Here is a 23,910-nt window from a genome sequence, read left to right as displayed (position 1 = left end):
AAGCCTCCTGAGCACCTTAGTCGTAATTTTCATTGCACGTACTTCACTTCCCTGACACTTAAATGTCCGGTATACTGCAGATGTCTTCCACTGTGAAGACTGATGCAAAATACGCATTCAGTTTCTCTGCCATCTCTGCATCTCTCATTACAATATCTCCAGTGTCATTTTCTATTGGTCCTATATCTACCTTCAACTCTCTTTTACCCTTGATATACTTAAAATAAGCTTTTAGTATCTTCTTTGATACTAGTCGCCAGCTTCCTTTCATAATTCATCTTTTCCTTCCTAATGACCTTCTTAGTTTTGTTTTGCAAGTTTTTAAAAGCTTCCCAGTCCTCTGTCTTCCCACTAGCTTTGGTTTCCTTGTATGTTCTCTCTTTTGCTTTTACTTTGGCTCCGATTTCACTTGTCAGCCACGGTAGTGTCCTTCTTCCATTCGAAAATGTCTTCTTATTTACAATACATCTATCTTGCACTTCCCTCATTTCTCGCAGAAACTCCAGCCATTGCTGCTCTGCTGTCCTTCCTGCTAGTGTCTCTTTCCAGTCAACCTTGGCCAGTTCCCCTCTCATGCCATTGTAATTTCCTTTATTCCATGGAAATAGGTGTCTGGTTATCATCTTCTTCCAAATTTCCATAAATTCTGGAATAGTTCCTGCAGATTAGAGGGTGGCAAATGTAATACCACTATTTCTGAGGTGGAGAGAGAAAATGGGGAAGAACCAACCTATTTAGCTTGGTATCAGTAGTAAGAAAAGTGCTGAAATCTATAATAACAAATGTGACACCAAGGTGTTTTAGAAAATGAAGCAGATTTGGCATGGATTTATGAAAAAGAGGTAATGTTTGTCTGATCTATTAATGTTCTTTGAGGATGTATCTAGGAGAGTATATGAGGGGAAACCTGTGGCTGTGGTGTATTTGGATTTTCAGACAATAAGGTCCCACAAGTGAAGTTGGCAAACAAGGTTAGAATACATGGATTGATAATGGTTGAAAGTTAGAGAATGTAAAGTTGACATATACAGGTTCTTCTCAGAGTGGCAGGCTGTAGTTACTGGAGCACTGCAGGGATCCTAACTACTCCCCCTCTCTATCAATGACGTAGCTGAGGAGACTAACAGTTGCATTTCCAAGTTTGTTAGTCATATGAAACTAAGTGGGAACTTGAATAGTGATGATCATGCAAAAAGGCTTCAAGTGGATCTAGACAAGTTGAGCAAGTGAGTAGCAGAAGACAAATGGAGTAAATGTGAAGCAATAAATGTAAGGGTATCCAGTTTGGTAGCAGGGGAAAAAGAAATACCATAAGACATAGGAGCAGAATTAGGCCATCAAGGCTGTTCCTCCATTCCATCATGGCTGATTTATTATCCTGCTTTCTCCCTGTAACCTTTGACACCCTTACTATCAACCTGTACTTTAAATATATCCAATCACTTGGCCTCCACAACCATCTGTGGCAATGAATTCCACAGATTCACCATCCTCTGGATAAAGAAGTTTCTCCTGACCTCTGTTCTAAAAAGACATTCTTATATTCTAGGGCTGTACATTCTGGTCCTAGACTCCCCCACTATTGCTACTTTTATATTCTAATTTTCTCAAAATGAATGTTAACATTATATTTGCCTTCCTTACCACAGACTCAACTTACAACTTAACCTTTATGAATCCTGCATGAGGACTACCAAGTCTCTTTGCACCTCTGGTTTCTGAATTTGCTTCCCATTTAGAAAATAGTTTATGCTTCTATTCCTGTGCCAAGTACATGATCATGTACTTCCCTACAATGTATTCCATCTGCCACTTATTTGCCCATTTTCCTAATCTGTCTAAGTCCCTCTGCAGTCTCCCTGCCTCCTTAACACTACCTGCCCCTCCACCTCTCTTCGTATCATCCACAAACTTGGCCACAAAGCCATCAATTCTATCATCCAGGTCATTGACATATAACATGGAAAGAAGTGATCCCAATACTGACCCCTACAGAATACCGCTAGTCACCGGTAGCCAACCAGAAAATTCTCCCTTTATTCCCATTCTTCCTGTCAATCAGAACTATTCTATCCATGCTAGTATCTCTTCTATTATACCATGGGTTTGTTCAAGTTGTGTGTCATTTCAACTATATTCATATATACCACCAAATGAAACAACATTCCTCCAGACCAAGGTTCACAACAGAGTACATAATAACACACACAACACATAAAGTAGTATTACCACAAATAAACTAACAAATAACAAGGTGCATTTAAGACACTAGTTTAAAAAGTAAACAGCATAACACTACTGGTGCTTCATAAGTGATGAGGCCTGGGAGGTGGCAGGGAGTTCATTAGTCCCACAACCTGGGGGAAGATGCTGTTTCCCATCCTAACAGTCCTTGGCCTGATGCTACGGGACCTCCTGCCTGATGGTAGGGGGTCAAAGAGATTGTTGAATGGATGGGAGGGATCATTGATAATGTTAAATGCCCTGCGTGCCTGATAAATATCTCGGATAGGTGGAGGAGAGATGCCGATGATCCTCTCAGCAGTCCTCGCAATCCTTTGTAGGCTCTTGCAGTCAGATGCCTTGTAATTTACTCCAGTCTTCAAGGAGCGAGAGAGAGGCAGAAGAAAGGAAACAGTAGGCCAGTTAGTCTGACCTCAGTGGGTGGGCAGATGTTGGAGTTGATTATCAAGGATGAGGTCTCAGGGTACTTGGAGGCACATGATAAAATAGGCTATAGTCAGCATGGTTTCTTCAGAAAAACTCTTTCCTGACGAATCTGTTGAAATTCTTTGAAGAAATAACACACAGGATAGACAAAGGAGAATTGCTTGATGTTGTGTACTTTGATTTTCAGAAGGCCTTTGACAAGGTGCCACGCATGAAGCTGCTTAGCAAGCTCTGAGCCCATGGAAAGATTTAGCATGGATAAAGCAGTGGTTGATTGGCAGGAGACAAAGAGTGGGAATAAAAGGAGCCTTTTCTAGCTGACTGCTGGTGACTAGTGGTGTTCCACAGGGGTCTGTGTTGGGACTGTTTCTTTTTGCATTATATGCCAATGATTTGGATGATGGAATTGATGGCTTTGTTTCAAAGTTTGCAGACGAGAAAAAGATGGGTGGAGGGGAAGTAGTTTTGAGGAAGTAGACTACAGAAGGACTTAGATTAGGAGAATGGACAAAAATGGCAGACGGAACACACTGCTGGGAAGTGTATGGTCAATCACTTTGGTAGAAGAAATGGAAGGGTTGACTATTTTTTAAATGGAAAGAAAATTCAAAAAACTGAGATGCAAGGGGACTTGGGAGTCCTTGTGCAGGATTCCCTAAAGGTTAATTTGCACGTTGAGTCTGTGGTGAGGAAGGCAAACACAATGTTAGCATTCATTTCAAGACTAGGATATAAATGGATGTAATGTTGAGATTTTATAAAGCACTGGTGAGGCCTCACTTGGAGTATTGTGAGCAGTTTTGCCCCTTATCTTAGAAAGGATGTGCTGAAACTGGAGAGGGTTAAAAGGAGGTTCATGAAACTGATTCCAGGATTGAATGGCTTGTCATATGAAGAGTGTTTGATGGCTCTGTGTCTGTACTCATTAGATTTCCGAAGACTGAGGGGGATTTTATTGAAACATTTCAAATGGTGAAAGGCCTTGATAGAGTGGATGTGATGGGAGAGTCTAAGACCAGAGGGGACAGCCTCAGAATAGAGGGGTGTCCTTTTAAAACTGAGATGAGGAGGAATTTCAGTGCTGAATCTTTGGAATTCGTTGCCGCAGGCAGTTGTGGAGGCTCTCTATATGTATATTTAAGGCAGAGGTTGATTGATTCTTGATTGGTCAGGGCATATAGGGATAGAGGGAGAAGGCAGGAGATTGGGGCTGAGAGGAAAATTAGATCAGCCATTATGAAATGGTGGTGCAGGCATGGGCCAAATGGCTTAATTCTGCTCCTATATATTATGGTCTAATCCCCATAATCAGATGGTGATGCTGACACTGCTGATCAGGACACTAAATGATGCTCTTGTAAAAATTAGTTAGAATGGAGTGGGGGTGGGGGGGCTCACTTGCCATAATCTCCTCGGGACATGGAGACACGACTGTCCTTTCTTGACTAAAGAAGTGGTGTTGAGGGAATAGGTGAGATCATCTATTATGCACACTCCCTTTATTACAAGAGGATTGGAGTTTAAGGATAGGAATGCAGAGGACATTGGTGAGAACATGTGGAGTATTGTGTACAATTTTGTTCTCTTCACCTAGAGAAAGGCATATTTACTAAAGTGGGAATGTGCTGCCAATTCACCACACTGGCGGGTGTGCTGTTGGAGGAGAGGTTGAGTCAACAGTTCCACTATTTTGTTCAGAGGAATAAGAGGTGATCTCATTGAAGTGTTGAGGGCTTGACTAAATAGTAGAAATGGAGAAGATGTTTCCCCTGGCTGAGGAATTTAGAGCCAGGAGCCACAGCTTTTAAACAAGCAAAGTAGGACTGAATTGAAAGTGTAGTAAGGCTTTGGAATTCTCTACCCTGGGGAGCTGTGGTAACTCAGTCATTGATTGCATTTGAAACAGATAGATATTGGTTGTTAAGGGAATTGGGGGATCTGGATAGTCCAGGAGAATTACGTTAAGATAGATCAACCATGTTCTTGTTGACTGACAAAAACGCTTGAGGAGAACAGACATCTGGCATTTCTTGTATTATTGTGGAAATAGATGATTAAACCTGATTCCTTTGATGATTTTTCCACATGACTTGTCCTGTATTCCTTTATGAAATCCAGTCTTGTGGGCCAGCGCTTCTTGGTCACAATGAGAAAGCATCTCTTAATGAAATAATGAAGGCAACTTAAGTGTGAGAGATTCACTTGTTAATGGGTATACCAGTGAGTAGGGAGGTTCAGATAGGTTCATTATTCAAATACGTCAACTTAATCAGTAACAGTTGAATTATTAGTCCCAATGTTTTTTTTCAACCTGCAGTGTGCCTATTAATGTTAATTACTCCTGAATTTTTCCTCTACAGGGCGAGTAGGGGATATCTATTCTAAGTTTGATGTCATTGTAAGTACATTGCAGCAAAACATTTATTCACTGTTTTTGTGCCTCCCTGGCAATTCCTTAACCAACACTTTGTGCTTTAGAACCTAGCTGCAGAGAAGACGTATAACAATCTGGATATTACTGTAACCAAAGCATTGTTGCATCGCTCCCAGTACTTCGAGGGTGTGCTGAAGTGTTACAAACATGAAACTCTTGAGACAATTATCAACCGACTTGTGGAAGCAGAGGTATAGAACAGCAATGTTTCATGTAATAAATCATTGGGATTTTACCCACTTTGTAACTTTTTTGTTGTTCTCCCCTCTTTTCTGGGGAAATATGACCTTATTGCTTCTCAATCACTTGGTACCCTCTAGTCCATACACATATTCCAGATTTCACACTGGAACAAGCACTCTGCAACTGAGCCATGAAAAATCCTTGTCTTTGAATGCCATAGAAATTTTAGTCAGCACAAACTATATTCTTTGGAGTCTTACTATCTGCAACATTTTGACATTAATAGGTCTGAATTGCAAGACTGCATTTGTTTTAGAGAAATTGATCATGCATGAGTTGGCTATGCAGTTGTTGCTGTGTGTTTAATCATCTCTTGCCAGGTTTTACCAGAGAAATTGTCTCCAGTATGATTTAAAATGGAGACACTAGATAGATAGAGATATCTTTGTGTGTGTGTGTGTATCAATAAATCTTGAGTATTTAATTGCCAGTTAGTGTTGCAAGTAAAGGATGTTGGTACTCTAGTGAACAGGAGAAATATTGATAGGATATTAATGGAAGTAAAGCAACAACGATAAAAAAAATGCACAGATCCTTCAGTATCTATCAAGATATAACGCAAACGTTTTGCTCCAACTGTTTGCTTTAGTCTGAACTGAATTGATGGATTTACACCCAAACATGCTGACTTTTATTTTTCAATTGCTCATTTTCCTGTGTATTTCTGGCATTTATTTGGCCCTTTTTTTCCTGGTATTTGCAATTTTGTCTTGCTTTTCTTCAGATAGATTTAAAAAGAGAGTAAAAAATAAACTGTTTCACTTAGATTTTTCAACAATGTTCAAAATTGGATTTGTGCAAAATTCCAACATTATTTTGTTTTAGACAATAGACAGTAGGTGCAGGAGTAGGCCATTTGGCCCCTCTAGCCAGCACCGCCATTCACTGTGATCATGGCTGATCATATACAATCAGTACCCAGTTCCTGCCCTCTCCCCATATCCCTTGACCCCACTATCTATAAGAGCTCTATCTAACACTCTCTTGAATGCATCCAGAGACTTGGCCTCCACTGCCTTCTGGGGCAGAGCATTCCACATATCCACCACTCTCTGGGTGAAAAAGTTTTTCCGCATCTGTTCTAAATGGCCTACCCCTTATTCTTAAACTGTGGCCTCTAGTTCTGGACTCACCCATCAGCGGGAACATGCTTCCTGCCTCCAGTGTGTCCAATCCCTTAATAATCTTATATGTTTCAATCAGATTTAGCTTTTCCCAGTATAACATTTTGCTTTGTCATTTTTGTATAAGCAACAGACAGCATATTTTTAATTGGGGCAAGTGTCTCATTCATCCTCCCTCACCCCTGATCCCTGATCAAAGAAATCGTTAATCTGTCTAGATCTTATTGATAGCTGCTGATGGAGGGTATGCCATGGCACCAGATGTAGGATGGGCAGATTGACTTTACTCATTTAAAACAGCTGATTTAAATGTACTCCACATGTCCTGAAATTTGGCACAAATATTTTAAACTTTTTTTCTTTCAGCAAAATGTAGCGTTAAACTAATGAGTTTCTCAGGGTTTAGTACATCAATAGGTGTTGTTGATATCGTTGGAGACACAAACGGAACACACACATTCCAGCAAATCCCATGGGGACTTGACAGACCCAGTACCACATTATTAGCTTTTCTTAAGACCCCCTGCATTATTGAACAGTAACTAGTAAAACCTCAAATTGCAAGGTTTCAGTATAGCAAATTAATGTTTTATTTCTACATTTTGTGAAATTGTCTTTTATAAAAGTATCAACGTTTTGTGTCAAAATAGATCACAGGAAGCACTTCACACAAAATGCTGGAGGAACTCAGCAGGCCAAGCAGCATCTATGGAAAAGAGTACAGTTGACATTTCGGGCTGAGACCCTTCAGCAGAACTTTGTACTCTTTTCCATAGATGCTGCCTGGCCTGCTGAGTTCATCCAGCATTTTGTGTGTGTTGCTTCGATTTCCAGCATCTGCAGATTTTCTCTTGTTTGTGAGCAGATCTTCTCTTGTTTGTCACAGGAAGCACTTCCTTTCTTAAACAGATTAGATGAAATTACAAAAAGACTCCACAGTTCTTGAACTCATCTTTGATTTTCTCATTTCCAATCCTGTTCTTTTCTCCTTCAAAATACCAGGATGGGAAAACCTAGCTATTATTGTAAAGCACTGGAATTAGGGACTGTTGTTAAAGGAGATGGTGAAAGAGCTGGAATCAAGATGTATTACAACTAAATTTAAAGAAAAATGGATTCTTTTGGTCAAATACCGAGGTCTCCAACTTTTAATTTTCACATCATTAGCCACTACACAGCCTTCTTACTTCCCATGTATTTTCCCCCTCTGTAGGTTCATCGGTTAGTTGTGGTCGACGACAATGATGTAGTGAAGGGGATTGTCTCACTTTCTGATATTCTACAGGCACTCGTGCTAACTGGAGGAGGCAAGTATACAGAGTTCACCATTTTAGCTCTTCAGCTCTATTTCCAACACCCCCCCCCCCCCCCCATGCACACGATACAGTATCATCTTCAACCAGTATAAGTTAAACGAACCTGATCCCAAAACAAGTAGCCTAGCCGATAAACTACAATCATAGGAGAGTTTTTTTGCCGCCTTAATTTCCATAATTAGTGCTTGTTGATTTCAGCATATACTCTGAGTTTGTCATGCTACAGCGCACGTGCACTGTTGGTGCATGAAGTAAAAATTCTTACTTTATCTTTAGGTGATATATCATCGGACCTCGAACAGTAGGAGATGTGTGGACAAAGTGTACCATCGGCATTTTCCCCTCGTAGAGGTCTCAGCAGCCTGAAAATCTTTTATCTACGGACACACACCCACGATGGCATAACCTCTTTCACCAGTAGTGTGCTGAGCCATTATGAGGAAGATTCTTACTCCTGCTCACTGTTCCCATTTTGATTTCACTTTGAAATGTTTCTGCACCTCCCTGCTGAAGACGTTGACTTTCTTTACCCACTGAAATGATACTGCAGGTCAGGTCAAAGGAACCGAGTCTTTTGTTACTTTATTTAATTCATCCTGCTGTTAGGAGTGTTTTTGCTGGCTGATTATTTCATTATCTGAATGTACTTTGTTTTATATGTGATTGTATGCTTGACTATCTGTGCTCAGTTTAATCTAGTTTGATGCAGTGACGTCACTCCTTTATTCTTCTTGACTAATAGACATGCTGTAATCTGACCAATACAGCCAATTTTATTAATGACCGAACATATGAATACTGTTATAACACTTTTCGATTAAGATATTGAGCTAGTCCACTACCTGAATTATTAGACTTCATTTTCCAATAGAATATATTTTTTGATGTATCATTTCCCACATATGGTAACTATATGTGGTGTTACGAGTACCAAAAAATTGCAAGTAAGCTTGCATTATTTTTGCACTCTAGGCAGGAATATGTTACAAATTACATGAAAGCACCTGCCTGTTTCTGTCACCTCCAAGCCCAAACCAAAAAAAAAAGTTAAGATGAAGTGCCCCTTCCTTTGTTTGAAAAAACATGGAACTCTTGAACTTGGGTGAGCATTTCACTTGTTAAAATCACTTTGATGTGGTCACATTCAATGTGGTCATATAGTTTTGGGTGGTTGTGTCCCTAAAAATTCCTGATTTGAAAAGTTGGCTAAGGTTGAATTTAACTTTACAAAAGCTTTGAACAAAAATGAAATATGACCAACCCAGCAACAAGTTAATTCTGATGGTATTTAAACACCAAATTGTGTGTGTGTTTTTTTTTCAAATTCAGTGGAAGGTGATTGCAGGCAGTTGAATTCTAAGACATAGGGGCAGAATTAGGCCTCTTGGCCCATCGAGTCTGCTCCGCCATTTATTCATGGGTGATTTATTATTCCTCGCAACCTCGTTCTGATACTTTTTACCCATAACCTTTGACACCCTAACTAATCAAGAACCTATCAACCTCCATTTTAAACATACTCACTGTCTTGGCCTCTACAGCCGTCCATGGTAATGAATTCCACATATTGACCACCCTCTGGCTAAAGAAATTCCTCCTCTTTTCTGCACTAAGAGGACATCCCTCTATTCTGAAACTGTGCCCTCTGGACCTAGACACCCTATAGGAAACATCCCCTCTACATCCACTCCATCTGGACCTTTCAATATTTGATAGGTTTCAGTGAGATCCCTGCCCCCCTCCCATTCTTCTAAATTCAAGTGAGTACAGGCCCAGAGCCATTAAAGCACTCCTCCCATACATTAACCCTTTCATTCCTGGAATCATTCTCATGAACCTCCTCTGGGCCTTCTCCAATGCCAGCACATATTTTCTTAGATAAAGGACCCAAAACTGCTCACAATACTCCAAGTGTGGTCTGATCAACGTCTTGTAAAGCCTCAGCATAACATCCTTGCTCTTGAATTCTAGTCCCCTCAAAATGAATGCTAACATTGTATTTGCTTTTCTTACCACCAACTCAACCTGCAAGTTAACCTTTAGGGAATCCTGCACAAGGACCCCAAGTCCCTTTGCACCTCTGATTTCTGAATTTACTTCTTATTTAGAAGATAGTCTATGCTTTTATTTTTTTTACCAAAGTACATGACCATGCACTTCCTGACTCTGTATTTTATCTGTCACTTCTTTGCCCATCCTCCTGATCTGTCTAAGTCCTTCTGCAGACCACCCTTCTTCAACACTACCTGGCCCTCTCCCTATCTTTGTATCATCTGCAAACCTGGCCACAAAGCCATCAATTCTGTCTTCCAAATTGTTGACGTATAATGTGTAAAGAAGTGGTCCCAATATCAACCTCTGCGGAACACCACTAGTCACCAGCAGCCAACCAGAAAAAGCCCCCTTTATTTCCACTCTTTGTCTCCTGCCAGTCAGCAGTGCTCTATCCATGCTAGTATCTTTCCTGTAATACCATGGGCTCTTAAATTGTTAAGCAGCCTCATGTGCAGCTCCTTTTCAAAGGCCTTCTCAAAATCCAAGTACAGGTTTCCCCCTCTATTCAAAGGTAGAGCGTTCCTATGAAATAGTTCGTAAGCCGGAATATCGTAAAGTGAAGAAGCAATTACCATTTATTTATATGGGAAAAGTTTGTGAGCGTTCACAGACCCAAAAAATAACCTACCAAATCATGCCAAATAACACATAAAACCTAAAATAATAGTAACATATAGTAAAAGCAGGAATGATCTGATAAATACACAGCCTATATAAAGTAGGAATACTTTTCTGCAATTATTGCAGCACTGTCCACCGTAGCGAAAATCTCGTGCAAGCGCTCTTGGCAGCACTCGCGGCAAAAACACACGACGTAAGCACTCTTGGCAGAAACACGTGGCGCAAGCGCTCTCGGCAGAAGCACTCTTTCCAGTAACCTTTAAGCCGTGAAGCTGCCAAACCATACCAAATAACACATAAAAATATACAATCTGTATAAAGTAGAAATAATGTACATCCAGTGTAGTTTCACTTACCGGAATCGAGAAGACAGTGAGCACACTGATGATGGTGTGTTAGGCTGAGTTGTCGGAGGTTGGTGTGGTGGGAGGTAGAGGAGACTGGGGTGTCATCTCATCATCGTCTTTTCATCAGGGCAGGCAGGTTACCTTCTTTTATGTCTCCCTGCCTCGATGTTGAAGGTCGAGGTTTGTCGTCTGCTGTGGCTGATGCGGAAGGCTTGAAAAACGACAGTATGCTTGACTGCTTAGCTGCGCACATTTTTCTATCATACAGTTCTTTGTAAGCACTCAAACCATCCTGCAAATATGCCCTAAACCTACGTACCCTTTCAAAATTAAAGTCATACTTTTCTGCAATCATTGCAGCATTGTCAATCGCAGCGAAAAATCTCACACAGTTGCTTCACGTTCAGTTCCTGGACTTTCGGGCCGTTCGCTCCTGCGTTTGGCTTCAATTGTTATCATTTCCTCTTCATCTGTCAGTTCTTGGTCATGGGATGCCAAAACCTCTTCAACATTATCTTCGTCAACTTCTTTGCCTGGTGCCCTGCTGTGAGCAAGTGAGTCGATGGCCTTGCTGAGTTCTTCCTCTGTTGGGGGTAGGTTCAACTCTTTCATCTGCTTGGCACGGTCTCTGATGACTTAATCGTACTTCGCCCTCAGAACATTGATGTCGCTAGTGATGGGCCCGAGGGCTTTCTTCATCCCCTCATACATGCCTTGCTGAGTTCTTCCTCTGTTGGGGGTAGGTCCAGTTTTTTCATGACAAGTAGGGCAGGGATACTGGCAAGGGCTGACTCAGTGACCATGTTCTTAGTGGAGTACAGGATCTCCAAATTAAACCGGAAACAGGATTTCTGTCCTTTTAAATCTTCCGCGCTTCACTGCCCGACGTCACACGCCTGCGCAGTCCTGCGTCTCTTAACCCTGATGCGAAGAAAAGATCAAAATGGCTCCCGCAGCACTCCCATTCTGATTCTCAGACTTCCTTCTCCAAATTAAACCGGAAACAGGATTTCTGTCCTTTTAAATCTTCCGTGCTTCACTGCCCGATGTCACACGCCAGTGCAGTGCCGCCTCTCTTAACCCCGATGAGAAGAAAAGATCAAAATGGCTCCCGCAGCACTCCCGTTCTGATTCTCAGACTTCCTTCTCCCATTATGCCTCTGTGATTATTACAATCGTTGTGGTCTCCCTTATTCTTGAACAAAGTGATGATGTTTGCGTCTTGCATGTCTTGGGGAACTGATTCCTCCTCCCAGCACTGGCAGAGCAGCTCGCGGAGAAGGCTTAGGAGCACTGGTTTCCCATACTGGATGACTTCTGCAGGGATGCCATCTTTGCCTGGTGCCCTGCTGTGAGCAAGTGAGTCGATGGACTTGCTGAGTTTTTCCTCTGTTGGGGGTAGGTCCAGCTCTTTCATCTGCTTGGCAAGGTCTCTGATGACTTAATCGTACTTCGCCCTCAGAACATCGATGTCACTAGTGATGGACCCGAAGGCTTTCTTCATCCCCTCATACATGCCTTGCACATTGCCACTGTTAGCGCAGGTCTGGATGTACTGGCACAGGTTCTGCCGGTAGTCGATTGTGCATTGTCTAGCCGTCCTTCGAGCGTTGTTTCTTGCCATTCTCAGTGCAGTGAGATTCTTTTCTGACAAGTCTCTTTTGTAGTTGATCTCTTGGCATTGATGACAGGTTCCATCTCAGACAGGTGAGAGTCAAACCAGTCTTGGTTTTTCCTCTCCTTCTTCCCGAGGGATGACATGGTGCTGTTGTAGATGGTGTCCTTCTTCACGAGGGATGACATGGTGCTGTTGTAGACGGTGTCCTTCTTCACGAGGGATGACATGGTGCTGTTGTAGACGGTGTCCTTCTTCACGAGGGATGACATGGTGCTGTTGTAGACGGTGTCCTTCTTCACGAGGGATGACATGGTGCTGTTGTAGACGGTGTCCTTCTTCACGAGGGATGACATGGTGCTGTTGTAGACGGTGTCCTTCACGAGGGATGACATGGTGCTGTTGTAGATGGTGTCACGAATGACTTGCCACCTCTCCTCCATGGCTGTGGCTGTATTTGCTTTGAAACCTTGTTCCATTTGGTCATTGAGTTTCGTGCGAAGTTCTGGGTTCGCTGCCTTAGCGGTGTTGATGCGTGGGCATCCTTTCTGCTTGGTGTGGTGGATCTTCTTTGGTTTCAGTCGGACTTTGCTGCACACCATGGAATGGTCCATGTTGCAGACTGCACTGTGTAAGCTGCATGTTAGAAGCACACTGTTGAGGGCAGCTCTTCTGGTGATGATCGTGTCCAGTTGATGCCAGACCTTGGGTGCCTCCATGAGAGGTTATGGTGAGGTTTTGTCTTGAAGAACGTGTTGATGACGCACAGCTTGCGATAGGAGCAAAGCTCCAGCAGTCTCTGGCCATTGTCATTCATCTTGCCAACGCCAAAGTGTCCGAGGCAGTCTGGTTATGAGCTGCGGTCAGATCCGACTCTAGCATTGAAATCACCAAGCAGAATGATGTGTTTAGATTCTGGTATTTTGCTCGTAAAACTGATCTTTTGTTTCTTGAGGTGAGTCCAGCGTTGGCGCATAGACACTCAGGATGTTCACTTTACCGGATGACATCGAAAGGCTGAGGGAAAGGATGTGTTCTGCCCCACTGGTGGGAGGAACTATCATGGACAGCAGGCTGTTCTTGACAGTAAGGCCGACGTCATGCAGTCGGGGTTCCTCAGGTGGTCTGCCCTGCCAAAAGAAGGTATAACCCTCTCCCACAGCACGCCGTCTGCAGCAAGCCTGGTCTCTTGCAGTGCTGCTATGTCGATGTCCAGCCTCCTCAGCTCCAAGTCAATGAATGCTGCTTTACTACTGTCTGAGAGGCCAGGGCATATGGTCCTAATGTTCCAGGTGGCCAGTCGCATGACTGGTGGTTTCTTCTTTCTTCTCTGTGGTTTGCCTGGTACAGTGATAGCTGTCTGCTTTTCAATGCAAATCTAAGCTCCAAGCACCCATTGAAGCAGGCAGACAGTGACGGATCAGCACCCAATTGTCCGGGGGCTGCCCGGATTCAGGCGAGCGGTAGCTGATCAGTGAGATGCAATGATCTCTCCCACCATCAGAGACAACCCGTAGCGCCCATACCTTACGCCAATCATGTTGGACTTATAACTCATAACTGCTGCCTCCCGTGTTGGTTTTGCTGCTTTGCAGCAGCACCGGAGTGACCTCTCCAGGGCGCAGGCCTGGGCGATGAATATGGAGATCCTGGGCTGCCCAGACATCAAGATCCCCCTCTCGTCCTTGCAGATGTGGTCCAAAGGAATGCGAAGCTGTACATTTGGCATCAGCTTGGCTGCAGGAGCAGCCGGGAGGTGATGTGATACATCATCCAACCGCCTTAGGGGGCTCCACTCTGGATTTGTGTAGGGTTTACTGCTTAGCCTTCTCATCTCCCGAAGATACCCACAGGGCAGTGGGATCCGTAACCCTGGATAGGGGTCCATACCGGGTACTGTCAGCTGGAGCCAGCTGAGCCCAGGACTCGTGTAAGGCAGGGTTGTCACGCCCTGTAGTAGTGACATATGGAGCCACTACCCGTCTAATTATCTGGTTGCTTGCAAATTGGTGGTTACTAGCTAGGACCTGAACTTTCTGGCATGATAATTCCAGTGTTTCAGCACAGTTCAAAGTACATTATTATTAAAGCATGTATACCAGATACAGACTTGAGAATTGTCTTCTTGCAGGCAACCCAAAACAATGAAACACAATAGAATCCACAAACATCCAATGAGCAAAAAATCATGCAAACAATAAAAAAGTAAGGAAATGGTACACAGAACTTGAGTCCACAGCCACAGAGCCAGTTCAGTGCTGAGGCGAGTGCAGCTGGTCAGGATTCCTGCACTCAGTGGTGGTAGCGAGAAGAGAGGGCTGGTCTGTCAAGGGAAAGTGGGACCTTGGCTGACACAGTAATGAGCTGAACACTGGTTTGTCCTCTGCCATCGACCTCAGTGATAAAATTTAGCATGTTCCTGAGGTCAAAACAGATAGTTTTTTTTAAAAAAGTGCCAAAAATTTGAGAACCTAACATTTGCAAAGAAAATGAGCTTTGTGTTGAACCCCAATTCGTAGCAACTAGTTCAGTTTCTGCTGCACTGTCTGATTGTCAGGCAAAGAGCCTTGAAGTGGAATTGGATGAAGGTAACTTCAGGACTACAAGTGTATTCATGGAATACAGGCAAAATGTCTCCAGATATTCCATGAAAGTGGTAAATTACTGTAAACATGAACATTGGATTGAAATTTTAGTGAGATTATTGGCTAAACAAAAAGTCAGAGGTGAAGTAGACCAACAATGAACGTAAAAAAACATACAGATGCAGGAAATCTGAAGTAGAAACAGAAAATGCTGGAAACACTCAGCAAGCAAGGCATCATCTGTGGAGAGAGAATCAAGTTTAATGTTTTGCATCCATTTTGCTTTGACAGAACTGGAAAAGAGCAAAGAACAGTGGAATAAGTTTACTGTTTCTTTGAGGGCTTTCGCCATTTAAAACAATCGCTCCTGTTCAACTCCTGAGGGGATTTCTTTTCCTGTTCCCCTACCCCCTCTCTGTGCTGGTGCAGAGTGCTTGAGGTCCTTCAAACTTCAGCCAGATAGCCTTTTTCCATGCATAAAGCATCAAGGTGAAGCGAATTCTGTACCTGATTAACATTCACCTATGAACGCACTCACCTGTGGGCCTGAACGGTGATCAGAGTTGAAAGCATTGTGTTTTTGCCATGTTCCCCAGGTTAATGATAGGCTTAACTAAGTGAGACAGGTTTTGATTAATGAGGTTTTAAAAAAAAAAAATTGTCATATTTGTAAAGTTGTCATTGAAATGTTTTTGAGCAAGATTACTCAGCCATGATCAAATGGCTGAGGAGACTTGATGGACCGAATGGTCTGATTTTGCTCCTATGTCTTATTACATTCCCTTGCTTGTAAACCCCATGCAGATAGTGTATAATCCACACCATTGTTCTGACTGTTTAGCTGTACGCTCAGAAACCTAATTGCTCAGGTTTCTTCCTGCTGAAGTCACACTGGGCATTCACCAGCAGCATTTCTCTGGGCATTGCTGTGATGATGTTTATGTATCGGTTTGTTCAGTTGAAGGATGAGATACCGTGTAAACCTTGGTGCAAAACTGCAAAGAATTTTAAGTAGAAAATGATCGAAATAAGCCTGCCAGTGGTGTAGTACCATCAGCACTGGACTTCAAAGCAAATGGTCCCGGGTTCGAATCTGGCCAGCTCCTTGCAGGCTTTCCATCTGTGCTGGGTTGAACATCGAGCTAGCAACTTGGCCTTGTTTTTAAAAAAAAAACAAAGTACTACAGTAACGGCAAAAAACACTATCCAGTGTGGAACAACAACGATAGAAATAGTCAGCTAGTCAAGCAGCATCTATAGAAAGAGAAAATACTGGGTCATAGTTTCAGGTTGATGACTGTTCATAAAGTGCTTTCAGGATTTTATTGGTAACATATAATATTACATTTCATCCTGAGATCTCTGATACACAGCCACATTATTGTGTTGATGCTGGGCAGTTTATTCCTTGCAAATTAAAGGATTTAAATTTTTCTAGAATATCTTCTAGAGATTACAGTCAGGAAATGAAAAGGAAAATGACTAAGGGACAATCAGTAATTACAGACTGTTAACTTCATAAATCTGTGTTCCCTCATTCACTACTTCCATCTTGTGTTGTGGTCCCTATTGCAGATGCCTTGGAGAATTTTGTTTTGGCCTACAAATGGGATTAAATGAATGCACTTTGTTGACTGGGGTAGGGACAATGGATGGGGTTTGGGTGATGGATCAGTGGTAAACTGAGAGCTGAATTATGTATGAATGTCTTGACAGTACCAAGTATCCTATCCCCTTGACGTGAAATCAGAAAGGGCAATATTGGCCACTGAAATGTGTCAGCAAAGTTTAGAGGTAAAAGTGTAATGTAATACTTCTCCCTTGGAATAAAATTACTTTTCATAAACATAAGAATCAAGCTCCCAAAAAGGCAAAAGATTGTAGGTGCTGAAAATGCTGGAAATACCTAACATACCAGGTAGCATCCATGTAGAGAGAGCTCTGATAACCGTTCATCATGAAATGTTAACCATTTATTTCTCCGTGGATACTGCCTGACTTGCTGAGTGTTCCTGGCATTTTCTGTTTGTGTTTCTGCCTCTATTCTTGTAGAGTTGTCATGAACTACCATGTGCCGTTTATGCATTGCGTGGGAGACTGTGATTTTCTGTTTTTAAAACATTTTTTTGTGTTTTGCTAAAAGGTTTTATATGAAGTTGAATGTGTTTTGCTCATTTAATGTAATACTGATGTATTGTAATATTCAAAATGACAGTAAAATCAATGTGAATTTGAAGTGCATTGGTTATTTCCTCACAGAATCAAAATCATATTTATTCCGTGTGTAGTCCAAACCTTTCATGGAAGTGTTTATACTCCTTTGGCTTTTATCTGTGAAGATTTGAAATCTTATTGAAGAGGTATTAATTGTAATATCTTCAAACCATAATAAAATCCTTTGAGCCATGTATTTCATATTTTCAATGTTCCTTATTTAACTGATAGTTGTTTGGTTAATGATGTAATTCATTTTTGCTTGTGGTTCTAATAATAGACCAATTTAAGTGAGGTATATAAAATACCTTTCATGTGCTATCAATTGTGAGAGATCCAATAATCAATGAATAATCTTGGGCAAAACAAAGTTTAATCAATTTTGCATTTCATTTGCACTCAGATTTGTCAAGTTCTCCTTTATTGCCCCCTCATTTACATTCCTGAGTAACATTGTTCCTAAGTGTGTGAATGTCACATGCAAGAACCATATTCCAGACCTTGGGAATCAACACCTCTATCCACAACTGGATCCTTGGCTCTCTGACCAACAGATTACAATCTGTAAGGATAGGCAGTAGCACCTCTGCCACGATTATTCTCAGCACTTTCTCCCCTGATCCCCATACCTCTAACTTTATCATACAAACATCAGAAGGTTCCAAAAATTCATATACTCTCTGAAGAAATTTGTCTTTCTTGATCTGAAATAACTAATCTCTTAGTCTCTTGGCATCTACCTGTCAATCCTTCTTGAAATTTGCTCCCTATACATATTTATCCCCCATCAAGAAGGCCTCAAAGCTCTCTACTTCTTTCTGGACAACAGACCTCACCAGTTCCCCTCCACCACCATCCTCCTTCATTTGGCAGAACTTGTCCTTGCCCTCAACAATTTTTCTTTTGGCGCTTCCCACTTTCTCCAAGCCAAAGGTATAGCCATGGTCGATTGCATGGGCCCCAGCTATGCCTGCTTTTTTGTTGGCTATGTGGAACAGTCCATGTTCCAAGCCTACACTGGTGATGGTCCCAGCTTTTCCTATGCAATATTGATGACTGCATTGTTGCTGCTTCCTGCATCCAAGCTGAGCTAAATTGCAACTTTGCCTCCAACTTCACATTCTGCCCTCAAATGTACTTGATACTTCCCTCCCCTTTCTCAATCCTCCCACATTCCAAAGATGTCTGGGTTAGGGTTGGTAAAGTTGTTGACGTGGAAAGCACAGCAACACATGGGCAGCCCCAGCACATTCAGACTGTGTTGGTTGTTGATGCAAAATGACACATTTCTCTATATGTTTTGATGTACATGTGACAAGTAAAGATCTTAATCTTTAATCTCTCTGTCTCTATCCACTGATATCTTTTACAAACCTACTGACTCTCAGTTATCTTGACTATATCTCTTCCCACCATTTTGTTTGTAAAATTGCTATTCCTTTCTTCAGTTCCTCCATCTCTGCTGCATCTGTTCTCAGGATGAGGCTTTCCATTCCAGAACATCTGAGATGTCCCCCTTCAAAGATCAGGGTTTCTCTTCCACCACCTTCAGTGCTGCCCTCACCTGCACATCTGACCTTACCTCATCCTCTCACCATAGCAGGAATAGGGTTCCACTTGTCCTTGCCTACCAAGCCATGAGCCTCCATGTACAGCAAACTATTCACTGTAACTTCTGCCATCTCCAACAGAATCCTACCACTAAGTACATTTAACCACTGCCCCCCCCCCCCCCCGCATTTTCTGCAGAGATCAATCTCTATGTGACTCCCTTGTCCACACATCCCTCCCCATTGATTTCCCTTCTGGCACTTATCACTACAAGTGTGACAAGTGCTACACCTGCTCCTACACCATCTCTCTCACTGCTATTCAGGGTTCCAACAGTCCTTCCAGGTAAGGTGACACCTCACCTGAAAATCTGCCACTATATGTGGCGCTCCCGGTGCAGCCTCCTCTACATCGGGGAGAACCAATGCAGATTGGGGGACGGTTTTATGGAATGTCTTTACTCTGTCTGCCACAAAAGGCTAGATCTCCCAATGGCTACTCATTTCAATTCAACTTCCCATTCCCATTCTGACATGTCTCTCCATTGCTTCCCTCTACTGCCATCATGAGGTCGCACTCTGATTGGAGGAGCAACACTACACATTCAATCTGGATAGCTTCCAACTTGAGGGCATGAATATTGATTTCCCTAACTTCCAGTGATGCCTCTCCCTCCCTCTCTTTCCATTATGCATTCTGGTTGCCCTCTCACCCCTTCTGCTCACCCATTGATCGCTTCTGGCTTCTGCTCCCTTCCTTTCCAGTACCAATGAAGTGTCTTGGCCTGAAACATTGACTGTCTACTGCTGTCCATTAATGCAGCCTGACTTACTGAGTTCCTCCAGCATTTTGTGTGTGCTCTCAAAATTTAGTCTGCTTGCATTGCTAATCAACACTCAACTCAACCTTGCCATCAGTTTTTGTCACTCCCCCACTTTATTCAAATTGAGTTGAAATGTCCTCCAATAGATTGCTGGGAAAATTGCACCTGAACTTTTTGCTTTCTCTCCATCAGCTACCACCTTGGCCAGTTTTCTGGCAATGTAGCCTTTGTATCCAATTTGACCGTGTTATTAGTATAAGACCAAATCTCCATATCATCATTAAGACTAGAATTTTCTATCCCCATTATATTCCTCTCCCTCAGCTGATGGAAACCTACATCAATGCCTTTTGCTACTTATAACAAGGGTTGTTCCAACACTCTTCTGGCCAGTCTATCTTGTGCTGCCCTGGACTTATCTTGTGCAGTGATGCATAGTGTCTCCCAATTAAACTTTTTTCAAACCTTTCCATGACCTTACCATTCCCTGACCATAAACGTTTGGAGGTGCTTGTACTCCAATTCTGGACTCTTGGTTACTCATAATTTGCACTGCTACCAAGGCCTCAGACTCTAAATCTGTCTCTAAACCTCCCTACTTTTTGTCTATTTTCTCTAAGCTGCTTCTTAAAACTTAACTCTTTGTCAAGCTGATGGTCATCTACCTGAATACATCCTTGAGTGGCTTGGTGTTAGATTTTGTTAATATTCCTTTGTGCCAACTTGGGCCATTCTGCTGCAATAAAGGAAGTCAGTAAAGGAAGCTGTTCTTGCTCATGAACAGAAATTTCTGGTTTGCGGGCAGGGCATTCCTGATAACAATGCCAATTTAGTGCATGCTGCCTGACTTGCAAAGTTCCTCCAGCATTTTGTGTATTTTACCAATTAAATGCATCGCCTTCAGTAGCTCTTTGAAGTGCATAAATGAAATTTCACTGCAAGTCTGCAAAGTGTTGCACCTTGATGCATCTGCAGTGATTAAATATAGTTTACAAGGGTTTAGAAAAGAACTGTAATTCCATTGCAATGTAGGCATTGGTACTATTTTTGGGAGGTTCAAAAATAGTGTTGAATATTCACATGATGTTTCAAATGTTCTAAGTATTCCCAAAACAGAAATTGATTACCCCTTCCTCCTCCTATTCATATTTATATCATGTTATCAATATGATATTCTATTCATTTATGCTTCATCAAATGATTTCCCCTTAAACATAACAAGATGCACCTGCACTTTATGATCATGGACCTCTTCAGCTGATGCCAAGGGCTTGCAAGTATGGCTGTTTTTTAGCCTTTTTTATTGACCAGCAAGTTCTCCCTCAGTTCATACCCAGGTTCACTGTGATAAAATGCTGGGGAATGAATATGTGTTTTGGTCCTTGCTACAATCTCTCTTTCAGCTCCCACCTCCAAACATGCCTTGATTCTGTAGCCATTGCATGTCAGACCCAAAACATTGTTCGCAGGCTATACAGAACTGTAGATTATTAAGTGCTTTGCACATAGCAGTTCAATTATTTGTTTCTTATAGCTTTGGGATCCAAGGCAAACTAAATGAATAGTTCTATCAGAAAAGAAATACAGCAGCAAGAGGGGATTATGATCACCATTCTGTGGCTGTTTTGTAGAACACATCACTAATTAAATATTACTGGATAATTTAACGATAAAACACAAGTATCCTCTAGGCCGATTCAAATCTTCTTTTCATTGTCACGGCACCCTACAATTCCACATTGAATCAGCACTACTTTTATATGTTCCTACACTTTGATAGACCTCCTGTTTTTGCACTGGTGAGGTGTTTATATACATCGCGGGACCTCCCAACAAATACAGCTGTACTCTTGGGATGTTTGTATGGTGCAATTCATTGAAAGACAAAAGGTGACACCAGCAAGTAGATCATTCATTTGTCTTTAATATCACAAATTCTACTGTTAGTTTAGTGTCATTCTCCTGCTGTGGTTACAGAGTGAGCTATTGATTGTGGAAATAATCCCTGATCCATGCTGATAGAGTGTCTACTCTATTTGTGCTGAGCTGGTGTCTGCTAATCTCTGGAAAGCCTATTCAGTTTCGGTGGAGTTCTTGCCCAGCCAGTTTGTCTGTCTCTCATATCATTAATGCTTCTTTCAGGAATTCCATTTTACCTCTGGCTCAGATCAGTATTTTTGGTAACTAGAGCTGAATATATTTTGCTTGTAAGTAAAATGCCTCCAATTTGATGCAGCTCATTGTTTTGAAATCAAGTACCCTCTTATGAGTAGAGGACCAAAGTGACAAGGAAGACTCCTTACAGCTGACTGTTACAATATGGGGCACTAATTCCATTGTGCTGTAACATTTATGTTCAGGTACACCCATAATTATGAAATTCTAGGTCAGAGAAATAGGCATCAGAGGGTGAACTGATGGAGTGTCCCTGACTAGGGAACAGCATATGATTCACAAAAGGCTCAAATGCAAGTGATTAGGAAAGCTAACAAAATGTTTTTGTTTATTGTGAGGGAAGTAGGGAGGGTATGCTTCAGTTATGTAGGATGTTGGTGAGACCATATCTGGAGTACTGTTTACAGTGCTGGTCTCCTTTTTTAAGCAGTTCAGAGAAGGTTTACTGCACTAATACCTCGAATGGGAGGATTGTCAGAATAAGGTTTATACTCACTGACTTATTGTTACAATAGAGTGCAAAGACAAAAATGACTATAAACTACAAAATAAGCAATAACATGGTAGTGTTATTATTGGAGTTACTGGTTAAAAGTATGGGCTTACCCCATTAACAAAGATGATGTGATAATTTCCCCAGGAGCTTCCTAAGTCTTTGGAACTTTCTCCCTTGACACAGTGGAAGCATTCTTTGAAAACTTTTAAGGCAGAGGTTGGTAAATACTCGATAAGCAAGAGGCTAAAAACTTACTGTAGGGAGCAACACATGCAAAATGCTGGAGGAACTCAGCAGGCCAGGCAGCATCTAGGAAAAGAGTACAATCGACATTTTGGGCCGAAACTCTTCCAGCATCTGCAGATTTTCTTGTTTGCTTACTGTAGGGAGACAGGAATGTAGAGTTGAGATTAACCATGATCTTTCTAAATGAGTTATAGGGGCCTCCTAGTCTAACAAAATGTAGGAACATATCAAAGTGGTGCTAATTGAATGTGGGGCTGTAGGGTGCCATGACAATAACAAGCAGATTTGAATCGGCCTAAGGTTTAGTTGTGTTCTGTCGTTAAATTTATCCAGTAATGTTTAAATTGTGATGCATTCTACAAAACAGCCATAGAATGGTGATCATAATCCCTTGCTGCTGCACTTCTTTTCCAATGGAACTGCACATTTAGTTTGCCTTGGATACTGACACCATAAGAAACAAATAATGACACACCAGCCTGCCCCTAGTTTGTTTGCTCATTGCAAATTTCACTAATGAGCTAAGGGTGAAAGAAAAGAGAATGTGTTTCTAATGTGCTGTCTACAGCAGTAAGATGGCAAATGTCCAGTGAAGGGTCATTGGAGCTTGGAAGAATGAGGTGTGATCTTTGAGGTCTACAAGATCATAGATAGGGTCATGGTCTTTATCCCAGGGTTGGGGAGTCAAAGACTAGAGGGGATAGGTTTAGGGTGAGAGGGGAATGATTTACTGGGAACATGACGGGCAACTTTTTCACCCAGAGGTTGGTCAGTATTGTGGAAAGAGCCGCCAGGGAAAAGGGTTGAGGCAGGTATATTAACAACATTGGGCAGGTACATAGGTAGGACAGGTAGAGGGATATACTGTAGGTCAAATATGGGCAAGTAGGGCTAGCTTAGGTGGGAACCTCGGTTGGCAAGGACCAGTCGGGCTGAAAGGCCTGTTTCTATGCTGTGTGATTCAAAGCACTTCTGATCTGTAGTTGCAGTTGTGAGACAGCAGATGATCTATGCACAGTAAGATAACAAAGACATCAATTAAATAAATGTCCTGATTATCTCCTCCTCTTCCTCCTAATGATGCAGCTACTGTCAAAGCTAGCAAAGAGAAGGTGCAGGAATTCATTACATGTTGGGTTGTTGGCACATTACTGATTTTATTAAGGAAAACTGCTGCTTATTGTTACTGACCCAGGTGCCTCTCCACTTTGAGTAAGCACTCTGGCCCTGGGAATTGCAATGGACCAGGAGTGTGAGCACTAGCAAATACCAAAAATCGTTTCAGGGCTCCAAGCTTACCTTCTGCTCCTCCTGTCCGTACATCCTGGCGGAAGCCAGTTCTCCATGCTCTATTTCTCTCCTACTTTGAGTCCCTCTCACTCCAGAAGTTCACTT

At 42.1% G+C, this 23,910-nt stretch overlaps 1 protein-coding gene across 1 annotated transcript in view; it reads left to right on the top strand.

Moving 5' to 3' along the window:
* LOC140741144 (5'-AMP-activated protein kinase subunit gamma-1-like) overlaps positions 1-17,420 on the top strand; it is a 72,777-nt gene extending 55,357 nt beyond the window's left edge. The window contains exons 10-13 of the mRNA XM_073070967.1: positions 5,031-5,068; positions 5,149-5,295; positions 7,685-7,778; positions 8,064-17,420. Coding sequence (XP_072927068.1) covers positions 5,031-5,068; positions 5,149-5,295; positions 7,685-7,778; positions 8,064-8,092 — 308 coding nt within the window. The 3' untranslated portion in view covers positions 8,093-17,420. The remainder of the gene's footprint in view (positions 1-5,030; positions 5,069-5,148; positions 5,296-7,684; positions 7,779-8,063) is intronic.
* The last annotated feature ends 6,490 nt before the right edge of the window (positions 17,421-23,910 follow it).

This window comes from Hemitrygon akajei, chromosome 18, assembly GCF_048418815.1.
Source record: "Hemitrygon akajei chromosome 18, sHemAka1.3, whole genome shotgun sequence".
NCBI lineage: Eukaryota > Metazoa > Chordata > Chondrichthyes > Myliobatiformes > Dasyatidae > Hemitrygon > Hemitrygon akajei.
This window is presented reverse-complemented; position numbering and strand designations above follow the sequence as displayed.